Source organism: Pipistrellus hanaki (genome assembly GCF_964339955.1).
Source record: "Pipistrellus hanaki genome assembly, chromosome: 10".
Taxonomy (NCBI): domain Eukaryota; kingdom Metazoa; phylum Chordata; class Mammalia; order Chiroptera; family Vespertilionidae; genus Pipistrellus; species Pipistrellus hanaki.
In genome coordinates, this window is record NC_140512.1 from 50,947,580 (window position 1) to 50,961,413 (window position 13,834).

The 13,834-nt window shown below is 49.6% G+C and overlaps 1 protein-coding gene across 3 annotated transcripts in view; it reads left to right on the forward strand.

Annotated features, from left to right (window-relative positions):
- The window catches only part of WDR91 (WD repeat domain 91), a 28,642-nt gene that overhangs the window by 12,586 nt on the left and 2,222 nt on the right, over positions 1–13,834 (forward strand). For all 3 annotated transcript variants that reach the window (XM_084896576.1, XM_084896577.1, XM_084896578.1), the window contains 7 exons: positions 3,773–3,928; positions 6,448–6,641; positions 8,001–8,151; positions 9,976–10,070; positions 10,186–10,354; positions 11,835–11,943; positions 12,716–12,828. In XM_084896576.1, the coding sequence (XP_084752702.1) occupies positions 3,773–3,928; positions 6,448–6,641; positions 8,001–8,151; positions 9,976–10,070; positions 10,186–10,354; positions 11,835–11,943; positions 12,716–12,828 (987 nt within the window). The remainder of the gene's footprint in view (positions 1–3,772; positions 3,929–6,447; positions 6,642–8,000; positions 8,152–9,975; positions 10,071–10,185; positions 10,355–11,834; positions 11,944–12,715; positions 12,829–13,834) is intronic.

The following is a 13,834-nucleotide window of genomic DNA, read 5'->3' on the forward strand; positions in this document are numbered from 1 at the left end:
ATCCCGGCAGTGTGGGCCAATTGAATTGAGCACTCTTGACACCATTGAAAAAGGAAAAGACACCATTTATCAGGCGTGGTGGGTAATTAAGAAGAAAAAATAACGTCTGTCTTCCCTCTGTAGCCTTTCCCACCTCTGGTTCCAAGGGAGGACCCCATTGTGGTCTGATGCAGCTTTTCATGGGTTCTTTCCCCTTTCTTCTCAAGCTTCCAGTTTAAAGATCTCTCTGTCGGGCTGGTCAGTCTGTCAGACCTGCAGGTTCCAGGCTTTCTGAGACTTCCTCACTTTCCAGGACCCCACTGCTTAGAAAACAACTGCCAGCCCGGACACTCCTCTTCCTGCTACTCAGCACTTTTATGTGGCTGGATCCCGGGGCCCACCTTTGGATTCAGAAAATGTGGCCTCTGCTGCCAGTTCTTTTGTCTCTTCCATGAAAATGTTAGGTTTTTTGAGATATGTTTTGGAATTCTTCATTTCTAATTTTATTTACTTGAGACCTCTTTTTTTTCTTGGTAAATCAATCTAGTTAAAGGTTTGTCTATTTTGTTCATATTAAAAAAAAAATAGCTCTTAGTTTCATTGATCCTATTGCCTTTTTACTTTTAAAAATATATATTTTGTTGATTGTTTACAGAGAGCAAGGAAGAGGGAGAGATATTGAGAAATATTGATGAGAGAGAAACATCAATCAGCTGCCTTCTGCACACCCCCTACTGGGGATGTGCCCGCAACCAAGGTACATGCCCTTGACCGGAATCGAACCTGGGACCCTTGAGTTAGCAGGCCGACACTCTATCCACTGAGTCAAACCGGTTAAGGCTCTATTGCCTTTTTATTTATTTATTTATTTATTTTTTAAAAATATATTTTATTGATTTTGTACAGAAAGGAAGGGAGAGAGATAGAGAGCTAGAAACATCGATGAGAGAGAGTCATCGATCAGCTGCCTCTTGCACACCCCCTACTGGGGATGTGCCCGCAACCAAGGTACATGCCCTTGACTGGAATCGAACCCGGGTCCCTTCAGTCCCCAAGCCGACGCTCTATCCATTGAGCCAAACCGGTTTTGGCTCTATTGCCTTTTTAATCTCTATTTTCTTTCTTGTCTTCATTATTTCCTTCCTTTGATTAACTTTGAAATTTGTTCATCCTTCTTCTAGTTCCTTTAGTTTTAAAGTTAAGTTGTTTATTTGAGATTTTTTTTTAATGTATTAGGTGTTTATTGCTATGAACTATTATTGCTTAGAACTATTTTTGCTTCATTCTGTTAGTTTCAGTGTGTCATATTTCCATTTTCATTTGTCTCCAGATATTTTTTTATTTCTTTTCTGGTTTCTTTCTTTGACCCATCGGTTGTTCAATAGCATGTTGCTTAATCTCCACATATTTGTGAATGATGTTTTAGGTTTCCTATAAATTGATTTCTAGTTTCATATCATTATGACCCTTGATATGATTCAATCTTCTTAAATTTATTAAAACTTATTCTGTGGGCTAATATATGACCTCTCCTGGAGAATGTTCCATGTACACATGGGAAGAATGTGCATTTTGCTGCTTTTGGGTGGAATGTTCTGTAAATGTCCATTAAGTCCTTCTGATCTACTGTGTAGTTTAAGCGCAGTGTTTTCTTATTGCTTTTCTGTCTGGATGATCTATCCGTTGTTGAAAGTAGGGTATTAAAGCTCTCTAGTCTTATTGTATTGCTGCCTGTTTCTACTGTTATGTCCGTTATGTGCTTTATATAGGGTGTCCCCAAAATGAATACACACTTTAACAGCTGATAACTCACTTAATTTTCATTCCTTTTCAGGTTTAACTGATTTGAAATAATGGGTGAAGCCAGACTAAGCTTTGAACAAAGAAAATTTACTCTAAAGTGCCACTAGCCTTTTTTTTATGGGGATACATAAAATATAAGGTTTACGGTACAAAACGGGCCACAGTTGACAAATTGAGGGCGAACAAATACCGAACGAAATGATTCTTGATGTTTGTGATTCCATTGCTTTGTGTTATCAGTGGTGCCTGGACCAGAACAGTCATCAGTTTCAAAACAGGCACTGACAAAAAAATCATTAATTTCTGTAGATGCTTTTAAATTTTGAAAATGGACTGTATGTTAATAAACACTGACTTTATAATCATTCAAAGTGTGGATACAGTTTTGGGGGGACACTCTGTAAATAGGTACTCTGATGTTGGGTGCGTTTATATATTTATGGTTACAAGCACCAGTAGATAACACTGGAGGTCACTTCAGTCAGAAAAACAAAACAAATACCCTGTAGGCCAGACACTGTTAGGCTCAGTCCTTTAACATTTTCTTTCTTATCTGTTCACGTGGCTCCAGGGTCCCAAGGGATCTATGCTAATCATCTTAAGTTGATTTAACACAAGACACAGACTTAACGTAAGAAATAGCAAATAGCAGAACTAGAGAGGACATTAGACTTTGGAGGAATCTCTTTTTAAAAAATATATTTTTATTGATTTCAGAGAGGAAAGAAGAGGGAGAGAGAGAGAGAGAACAATCAATGATGTGAGAAAATTATAGGCTGCCTCCTCCACTTCCCCTACTGGGGATTGAGCCTGCAACCCAGGCACGTGCCCTGACTGGGAGTTGAACCATGACCTCCTGGTTCAGAGGTCGACACTAACTACTGAGCCACGTGGCTGGGCAGGGAGTCTCTTCTCTTGACTTAGGTCTTGTGTATAGGTGGCTTGCACGGAGGTTGATTTGTGTCCATATCTGTGTAAAAAGGCAGGGGGGCTATTTTGACCTCACAATTTGTGGGAATGAAGTTGGAAAACAAGACCCGGCCAGGTAATCTGGAAAGGGAATGAGGTGTCAGCTCTTTTTAAAAGATTCTTGATTAAGAAACTTCTCTCCCTGGGAGTAGGGTGGGGAATTATTGAATTTATCTGCTCTAACCTTGGTTGACTTTATCACTCATGTTATGAAAAGGAGCCAGACGATGCCAGTGTCTTCTCTGCGCAGTTCCTCTTGTTCAAAGGTCCTTGAGTTTCCAATAGTTTCTATTGAGAATTTCTGCTTACCTGGTAGTCACTGCCAGATACCTGAGTATTAGTTAACATTAGCTGTCTTAGTCAGCACTTGTCCCAAAGGGTTTTGTGTTCCTTTTTCCCCTCCAGTGAAGAAGGGATTGTATATTGCCCAAACATACTGTTGCTTATATATGTTTAGAACACGTAGCGTGGGGCCTGACATGATCTCGTCCCCCCTGACTAAAAGTAATTTTTTTAAAAAATATTTTATTGATTTTGCACAGAGAGGAAGGGAGAGAGATAGAGAGTTAGAAACATCAACGAGAGAGTCTTCTATCAGCTGCCTCTTGCACATCCCCTACTGGGGACATGCCCGTAACCAAGGTACATGCCCTTGACCGGAATCGAACCCAGGACTTTTCAGTCCCCAAGCCGACGCTCTATCCATTGAGTCAAACCGGTTTCGGCAAAAGTAATTGTTCTGATCAGATCAAGGAGACATATGGATACCTCCCTCCGGGTGATAGGGATAGGCAGGCTGAGGCAGGCTGACCCCTGTCCTCATGATGGGAGTGAGAACAGAGAGGAGGTCCAGACAGCCTGTGTTTCACTCTTGACTTGGCCCACCAATGAGATGGTGACATTTTAACTACCTGCTTAGCAGGGAGGGACTTACCCAGGGGCTGTTGGGTAGAGAAGCCACTCCCTCTGGGCATGGGAACAGACAGGAAGAGACTTTCAGAGCCTGGTGTCTCGCCCTCAGACCACGAAGGCAAAGGACCCAGCGTGCGGACCCAGGGACGGGAAGAGCCTCTTCAGCGGGCTGGCCCCGGGGGAGTCCAGCTGGTCACAGCACCGGCAGCGGCGCCTGCAGGACCACGGCAAGGAGAGGAAGGAGCTTCTGTCTCTGACGTTGCAGGTATGGCTTGCCCTCAGCGTCCCGAGCACGCCCACGGGAGGGCCGTGGGAAATGACGGGTGGTGCAGTGCCCGCTCTGACCTCCCGTGATTTCTGCCCTCCTGCGGAGTGTGGTCTTGCTGACCTGGGCTCAACTGCTTGCACTTTGGTTGTTTTGTTCATAGTTTGCCTGACTCTGCAGTGGTCCCTCTTTCTGCGGTAGCGTTTTTCTAAACGGAAGCCATAATATGCCAACTAGAAATGTTCCCACAAGATGGGGGCTGTGATTAAGTTGGCTTGGGACCCCTTGCATACTGTGTTTTTCCCTTAGGTTAATTGTGCACGTTAATATTAGCATGTCACAGGCTCAGATTTGGCAGGACAGGACCGGTTTCCCTTGTTTTAACCCAGAATCCTCCAGACTTGCTTGATCTCAGGATCCTTTTCTCCTGTACCTTAGGACGTGCTCCCCTGCCCCCCACCACCACGTGGTAGAGCTTAATAGGGGACCTCAGGCCACGCGTCCCACCTGGCAGGGCTTGACAGGGGACCTCAGGCGTGCCCCCCTCACTGGCATCAGACTGGGGGACCTCAGGCCACGACCCCCGCCCCGACAGCAGGCCAGGGGACCTAAGGCCATGCCCCCAGCCTGGTGAGGCTTGATGGGGGAATCTCAAGGTGTGATTCCCGTCCTGGTGCTGGGCCAGAGGACCTCAGGCTGCTCCCTCTGCTCCAGCGCCAGGCCAGGGGACCTCAGGCCGTGCCCCTCACCAGGTGGGGCTTGACAGGGGACTTCAGGCCATGCCCCCACCCCAGCACCGGGCCAGGGGACCTGAGGCTGTGCTCCCCACCCAGTGGGGCTTGATGGGGGACCTCAAGGTGCACCCCCATTGCTGGGTCAGGGGAACTCAGGCCGAGGTCCCAGCCCAGCGGGACTTGATAGGGGACCTGAGGCTGTGACCCCCTGCCAGTGGGGCTTGATGGGGGACCTCAGTCCATGCCCCCCACACAGCAGGGCTTGATGGGATCTCAAGCAGTGCTTCCCCCCCCCCCCCCAACCCGGCAAAGCTTGACAGGGGACCTCAAGGCACATCCCCCGCCCCATCTCGGGGACCTCAGGCCATGCCCCTGTCCTGGCACTGGGCCAGGGGACCTGAGGTTATGCCCTCTGCCCAGCGGGGCTTGACAAGGGTGGGACTGGCCGGGTCTGGATTTAGCCAAATGCAGGGGAGGCGGCTGGGTCTGGGTCTCAACATGATTTTGAAGTGCATGTGGGTGGGCAGGGACTTGACTCTGGGTCCCCCTTTTAATGTGTACAAATTTCATGCACCAGGCCACTAGTACACACACACACACACACACACACACACACACACACAGACACACACACAGTGGCCAGATTATTATGCGTTCAGAGATCATAATCTGGCTACTCAGTGTATATGCTTTATTGATTTTTAGAGAGAGATTAAAAACATCAGTGATGAGAGAAACATCAATCAGTTGCCTCCTGCACACCCACTACTGGGAATCGAGCGTGCAACCCAGGCATGTGCCCTAACCAGGAATTAAACCAGCAACCTCTTGGGGCATGGTTGACACTCAACCACTGGACCACACCAGCCAGGTGCTACTTGCCTATTTAAAGGCATCAGAGGCCTGGTCTGTCAGGGTGGTGTGTGTCCCTCATCAGGGCCTGTGAGAGGAGTAAGGTCTCTAGGAAGGGGGGATGGCAGGAGAGCAGGCACCTGCCTTTCCTGGGCGAACTGGGCCCTGTTCTTGCATTTCAGAGCTCTTTCTTCTAGTCCAAGCATGTCAAACTCAAAGGCTAACACCAGCTAAATAAACAAGGTTTAAGTTTATATGGGCTGCAAAAAAACTAAAGCTTCAGTTTTCATAGAAACGTAGGTTTATTTCAGTAGAGACACGCTGAATACAAAGGGCTGAAATAAAGGAGTGATCGTTAAAATAAATTGATAGAGCATTTTAACAAAAAATTAATATTATTTCTTGAACATTAACTCACCAGACACTGCATAACTGCACAGATTAATAAGCGTTACTCAAATAAACGAACTTTTCTTGTTCTTCAAAAGCAAAATAGTTCTTGTTGTGCACACCAAACAAGTCAGTACAAGACTAATGACATGGCAGTCGGCTGCTAAAATATTCGCTGCTAGTATTAGTGGAGAGAAATGTGTGCCTGCACGTAAGGCGCATAAAGGAAATGAATGCAATATGATTATAGTAATCAGTCATTAGTGAATATTGTAGTTTGTTATTAATAATTATATGTAACAGGATATTGTAAAAATTAAGTTACAAAATTTTTATTAAGACGTTTCTTACATACCGTTATATTGGCTGGGCTGCAAAAATATTTGTTGTGGCCCGTGGGCCTCGAGTTTGACATGCTTGCTCTAGACCCACGATCACTGAGAGCCTCCTGCAGTGTGCTGCAGCGTGTCCCCGGATGTGGCGAGTAGCTAGGCCCTGCGCAGACCTGTCACAGCTGACTTCTCCCTACTTTGCTTGGCACAGTGTGCAGAGAAGAAACCTGAAGCTTGTGGCCCCGAACCGGAGCCCTGCCCAGAGCTGCACGTGGAGGCGCTGGAGACGCTGACGCGGGCTGCCTCCGCAGGCCCCGAGGGCGGAGGGGTCCGCTCCGAACAGCCGTTCATCGTGCTCGGGCAGGAGGAGTATGGGGAGCACCACTCCTCCATCATGCACTGCAGGTGGGCTCAGGTGGAGGCGAGGCCCAGCTAGGAATGCGCTAGCCTGGTGGGGACTGTCTCCCTGGGGAGCTGTGTAGGAAGGTGTATCGGGCAGGAGGTATGGGAAGTGGATTACTGAAGGACCATTGTCACCCTCAGACAGTCAGAGGAGGCTGGGCAGCTGCCATCTGGGTGTGGGGTGTCCTGCTGAGCTGCTGTAGCCCTCACCGGCCTCTCTGAACTTTCTAACCATGGACTCCGAGTTTTAGGAACAGTTGCCTTTTACTTGAACTCCCTAAAGCTCACTCAATTTAAAAAAATATATATTTTATTGATTTTTTTTTTTTTTTTTTTTTTTTTTTTTTTTTACAGAGAGGAAGGGAGGGGAGAGGGATAGAGAATTCAAAACATTGATGAAAGAGAAACACTGATTCAGCTGCCTCCTGCACACCTCCTACTGGGGATGTGCCCACAGCCAAGGTACATACCCTTGACTGGAATCGATCCTGGGACCCTTCAGTCCACAGGCTGATGAACCAAACTGGTTAGAGAAAGCTCACTCAATTTTAATTTGCTTTATTTTGGTAATTTTATTTGTTATTATTATTATTTTTTTTTATTGATTTCAGAGAGGAAGGGAGAGGGAGAGAGAATCACTGATCAGCTGGCCTCCTGCACATCCCACACTGGGATAGAGCCTGAAACCCAGGCATGTGCCCACATATGAACCAGGAGGCCATGCGTGGAATCGAACCGGGCATGGCCTCCTGGTTCATATGTGGACGCTCAATCATTGAGCCACACCTGCCGGGCTATGTTGGTAACTTTAGATAAATACAGGGCAGGGCAAAAATAGGTTTATATCTGTGAGCACTTGAAGCAGAGTTTACTTTCCTGTTATTTACTGAATATTGTATTATTTTCCAACTGTAAGCCTACTTCTGCCCACCATGTACTTCCCATCTGTAAGTTTTTACTTGCTCATGGTAAGAACATGACCTTTCATGAAGGGACCCTCACAGATGTAATGTTCGGAGGGTAGATGGGCCCTTGCTGTGATGGGCCCTGGAGCCGAGTGCAGGAGGCTCTCAGTCTCCAGACACCGAGCCCCCGAGGTCGAGGCCCAGTGCATCCTGCCTGCTGTTCTATGCCTGGTGTTTGCCCCAGGGCTCAGCACATAACGGTGCTTCATAAGAGATGCTTGGACAGATGAATGAATGACTATTTCTAGAAATAGTCCACTGGTCATTGGAGTGTCGGCATTTCAGGATTGTTTTTTAAAGCAGTCAGAGCGTCAGAAAAGCAGCCATCTGAACTCGCTGAAGAGGAGGATGGACCACGGCAAGGACGTTAACGGCTCCCCTCTCTCCTTTGTCTCAGAGTGGATTGCTCGGGGAGGAGGGTTGCCAGCTTAGATGTAGACGGGGTCATCAAAGTGTGGTCCTTCAACCCCATCATGCAGACCAAGGCGTCCTCCATCTCCAAGTCACAACTGCTGTCTTTAGAGTGGGCCACCAAGCGGGACCGGCTGGTGAGTGAGATGCCTTGTTGTTTTCTCTGCCGTCTGCGAAGAGTTCCCCAGGGCTGTCCGCCGGGGGTCCGGCAGCTGAGCCATGGGCACCACATAGCCAGGACTGACCCTATAGGCTCCTGTTTGGGGTAGGCAAGGAGGTAACAGGATGAATGAGAACTGAAACGAGACTGCAGTGCAACCTGGAGGACACCCCCATCTGACGGCCAGGGTGCCGCCCTCTCTGTGGTGGCCTGGCTCGCTGCTGCTCTGTCTGGGGAGAGGTTGGCTCACTTCCTGTTCTTCTCCATCAGCCCTTCAGCTGTCCAGGTTCTAACAACCCACACAAACGTTCTCAGCCTCTCCCCCTGCTGCTAGACCCCTCCCTGAGTCAGGCCCAAAGGAAGCAGCGGAAGCTGGTGGGGATGGTGCCCTACTTGGCAGTTCCCGCAGGTCTGATTACCTCCAGGAATAGAACAGTGTTATTTTTTCCTTCTGGACTTTACTGTTTGAGACAGACTTTGTAGTTAAGGAGGTAAAGTTGATTTGTAATTTTTTCTTTTGTTGCATTTTGAGGAGATCATATCAGGCAACCCGAGGGACAAACCTTGTTTTTAATCATGTTGACAACTACAGGCATTTTGGTTATGGTACGAAGGTGTCAGGGCACACTCAGCGATAACTTGCCAAGTGAATGCTAAGGTCGTAATACAGGGTGTATTCCTGGGCATACCCTCAGACCTGCTTCTGGTTCTTCCTTCTGGTGATGCTCATTGTCTTCGAAGCTTTTCAGCAAATAAATTACAGGTTCCTGGAGGCAAGCATAGCTTCTTCTATTTTTTCTGGAGGCCTTTATTGGCTCAGAGCCAGAGCTGTCCCCAGACAAGCAAAAGGGATCCAGGCCCCATGATCAGCCAGGGCCAGCACCCCAAAGATATTTAAAGCTGGGATTTAAAGTGGAAAGAAAAGGAGGAAAGAACAGAGGGTCTCGTTTCATCAGCCAGAACCTTTCCAGGTATGTCTGGGGTGATACATCTTTCCCATCCTCAGATTCCGTTTGTGGTTTTATTTCTGTTCAAGGTCAGCTCTGATGTCTTTATTTAATTTTAATTTATGTATTTTAATATATTTTTACTACTAGTCCTGTGCATGAATCTGTGCACCAGTAGCTCTCTGTGGGGCCTGGCTGCTCTGCGCCCACTGCTCAGAGGCTCTCCGTGGGCCTCTTCAATGGCGACAAAGCAAGCATTCTGCCAGGCTGCTCATGCTGCCTGCTCTCAGCAGCCACCCCTCCATCTTCCTCCCCCATCTCCCCCTCCCCCCAGGTTTGGGGGATTCTGGTGCTGAGAGCACTGGGCGCCGCCATCTTGTGACTATGGGCACCACCATATTTGTGACGGAGTGACGGTTAATTTGCATATTACCCTTTTATTAGATAGGCTTCATTTCAGAGAGGAAGGAGAGGGAGAGAGATAGAAACATTAATGATGAGAAAGAATCATTGATGATCGGCTGCATCCTGCAAACCCCCTACTGGGGATTGAGCCTGAAACCTGTGCATGTGCCCTGACTAGGAATCAAACCATGACCTACTGGCTCATAAGTCAATGCTCAACCACTGAGCAACCCCAGCCAGGCTCTTTATTTAATTTTTAAATGATGTTATTTTTAGGCAGATATCACCTAAACTACCTGGATAAGTGGAGGGGGCCCCTCCCCTGCAGCCTGCCCAGACCTCCCAGAAGAGAGCCTGGACCCCCACCACCACCCAGTGGTCCTCCCTGACCTCCTTGACCTCCCCGACCCCCTACTATTCTTCACACCTCCCACTCTTTCTCATTCTAGCTCTTGCTGGGCAGTGGTGTGGGGACAGTGCGCCTTTATGACACGGAAGCCAAGAAGAATCTCTGTGAAATCAACATCAATGACGACATGCCCAGGTGAGCTGGCGGCCGCCCCCTCACTGTGCTCTGCAGCCGGGTCCTGTGCTGGGCCTTTTCTCTATCTCACCCTTCCCGTGCCCTCGGAGTGCTGACCCCCCCTCCTGTGTTGCAGAATCCTGTCTCTGGCGTGCAGCCCCAACGGGGCTTCTTTCGTCTGTTCGGCCGCAGCTCCGAGCCTGGCTTCCCAGGTGGACTTCTCCGCACTGGACATGGGCAGCAAGGGCCCGAACCAGGTTCCCGGCAAGCTGCTGCTGTGGGACACGAAAACCATGAAGCAGCAGGTGCGGGCCTGCCCCGCGGGGCCTCGGGCCTGCCACACCCCGGGAGGCACGGAGCCCACACCCCCTCCCTTCGCGTCTCTCCCTCTCTTTGCTTTGGTCTCCTCAAACTTTGATTTGTGAGGAACGTCAAAGTGTAAGTGCTGAAAGGGGTAGTGCTCCATGAGCAGATTGCCAGCTGAAGTCATTCAGTTGTGCCACAAGTTCACAGTCACACAGCCTCCTAGAGGGCCCTTGTGGCTTCGTTTAAATTGCTTTATATTTAAAGACTTTATTTATTTATTTATTTAAAAAATATATATATTTTGTTGATTTTTTACAGAAAGGAAGGGAGAGAGATAGAGAGCTAGAAACGTCGATGAGAGAGAAACATCAACCAGCCGCCTCTTGCACACCCCCTGCCGGGGATGTGCCCGAACCAATGTACATGCCCTTGACCGGAATCGAACCTGGGACCCTTCAGTCCGCAGACTGACGCTCTACCACTGAGCCAAACCAGTTTCGGCTAAAGACTTTATTTTTGAGCAGTTCAAGGTTCATGGCAAAATGGAGAGGAAGGCACAGATTTTCTGTACACCCCCTGCCCTCACTGTCTGCTTTCATTGGGACCAAAGTGAGGTTCAGGAATCCTTGGGAGGAGCCTGAGCTGGGCGGACACACATCCTTCCTGGGAGGCCACAGCAGGGCACTTGGTACACTCTCTGAGCCCACACCCACCCGACATCTCCCAGAGTGCACCTTCACTGCAGGGTTCCGTGTTAGTCTGCTACATTCTGTGGGTTTGGGCAGATGGGTAATGACATGCGTCCACCATCATACGGGGTATTCTCACTGCCCCCAAAATCCTCTGTGCTCTTTGTCCCCTCCCCTTCTTCACCCCCCCCCCCCCCAGCGTGGCCCTAGAGAGAGTAAACGATGCGTAAACTCTCCTGTTTAACGGGCAGCCATGCTTCTTGTTAGTTAGTTTTAGTGCTCAGAGTGGTGTGGCCTTGATGTTGAACAGTTTCCTGATATTACTGGGCCCTTGAAGGGTCCTGTCTTACAGGTGGCTGTGTGCCAGGGGTTCAGTTCATGTCTTCCTGCGGCGTCTATGGGGAAGTTTATATTCCCCCGGGGAGGTCGCACAGGTGTCAGGGCCACACATGCATTCCTGAACACGAGGCCCTGCCCTGTCTGCCCCTCCTCTAGCTTCCTCATCTCGGCACATGTGTCTCACTTAGAAACGGGGCGTCTTTCCGAGCCCGTCCTTTCCCCTCACCCTACACCAGGGGTGGGGCCGTGTGGCCTCCAGCCATGGAAGGCCCTCGAAGTCATTTGGTCTGGCCCCATACACCATCACAGCTTAACGATGGAATGCCAGTACTTTCTATGCTCTTGTGTGCCTCTCCCTAATCTCGGTCTCCTGTCCCCTTTTAGACAGAACTTGTCTTGGATTTTGGTTTATTATTCTCTTACATTTTAAAATTTAGTTTGTTTTCTCCAGCTCCAGTTCTCCCTGGATCCGGGGCCCATTGCTGTCAACTGCACAGCCTTCAATCACAACGGGAACCTGCTGGTCACGGGGGCGGCGGACGGCGTCATCCGGCTGTTCGGTAAGCAGTCATGCTCACCGCAGCCCTGGTCCCTCCTTAACTGTTCCGGGAAGAGCGCCGGATTTTTGTCAGCTGGATCCAAAGCAAATCCCCAATTCAGCGTGCTCGTAGCAGAACTTAGCTTTGGTCAGCATCTGCTGTCTTCAGAGCCTCTGCAGTCACCCTGCACATGGTCAGTGTCATGGACACAGGCGGGAGGGGTGGGGCTCAGCAGTCCTTCCGTCGTGAGGTGTTCTGTCTGAGTCCTCATGGCCTGAGTGAGACCAAGAGGCCCCGAGGGAGTAATGCCGCCTGTCCTCTCGGTGTGGCTAGTTCCCTGTCCCCGTTAAGCGTTAGAACAGTCTACATCAGAACCATCGGCAGCTGCTTAAAGACCCCATGCCGGCCTGTCCCAGGAGGCCCGGAGGCAGAGGGCCTGGGCTGGGACGGGGCCGTGTCCTCAGCAGGTCCCCTGGTGCACAGTTACAGAGGCCTCCCAGGAAGGACGTGTGTCCGCCCAGCTCGGGCTCCTCCCAGGGATTCCTGAACCTCACTCTGGCCCCAACGAAAGCAGCTTCTGTCTAAGGGTTAGATAGAAGATCAGATGCAGCGGAGGAGAGAATTACAACCTGAAACCGCCAGAACCCTTCCTCGGAGGGCTCAGCTCGGTGAGGCCCTTCTGCCTCAGAGCAGCTCCCACCCACTGCAGAAGGTGGGAGGGGTCCCCTGCGTGGGCCAGTGCCTCCGGGGAGCCTGGGCAGGAGTCTCAGCATCGTCTCCATCTCTGCCTCAGACATGCAGCAGCACGAGTGCGCCATGAGCTGGAAGGCCCACTGCGGGGAGGTGTGCTCCGTGGAGTTCAGCTACGACGAGAACACCGTGTACAGCATCGGCGAGGATGGGAAGGTAGGCGGGTGCAGGAGCTTCCCTTCCCTGGCTTAGGCGTCTGGGAGTGGAGAGAGCACCGGAATGGCATGGTGGCCTGGGTTTAAATTCTGACCACACCTGTTACTGCTGTGACCGTGGGCCTCTGCCCGCCTCAGTGTTGTCATCTGTAGAATAGGGATAATAGCAGTAACCAGTCTCACTGGGTCTCTGTGAGGCTTAAATGAGCAGTGGGAGCTGCCATTCTTATGAAAGGGGGGACCCATATCCTTCCTTCTGATTGTAGGGATTCGTCCCACTGTGCATGGGGCAGCAGGGTCAGGATTTGGGGCTGGATGTGAGCATGGGTGGGTGGAGTTTGCCTGGCGTCAGAGCAGCTTCCCAGAAGCAGTGAGCAGAATCAAGTAATTAATGTAAAAAGAGAGGCAGGAAAAAGTAAAAACAAGGGCCCTCTGTGGACTCTCTCTGAAGGATATGTGAGGACCCTTGGAAAGGGAGCTGGAGTGGGGTAAGCATACATGCTTTTCATCTGTGCCCTCCCGTGCCTTTTGGATTTTATCCTGTCGGCCTGTATTACCCGTTTGAAAACAGCAATTACAAAATTATTTTTTCATTTGAAAACTGCGGGAAGGGGGCTTTTGAAGTCAAGCCTGGCTTCCTAGTTTTTTGGTGGGATTTTCAATTAAGAGGCGATCACACGCAGGGAGCCCAGCCCGCCCCTGGGGCAGGCTAAAGAATTACAAACGCTGCCCTACACGAAGCTGAATTCACAGCTGCACTGTGGGGATCCGGTCATTGCACTGCTGAGATGCTGGAAGTACATTTGGAATTTGTCCTCTCCACTTTGGGAATTCCTGTCAGAACAGTCTAGTTGGGTTCTGACCCTAGCAACAATAGTGACAGTCACGTGAAACATTCCTCCTAGGCTCAGGCCAGAGAGAAAATATAGACTTTGATGTGAGGTTGCTGACCCTTTTTCTAGAATTTCTGCCCTAAAAAAAAAATGCTTACATTGTGCTGGGAAGAG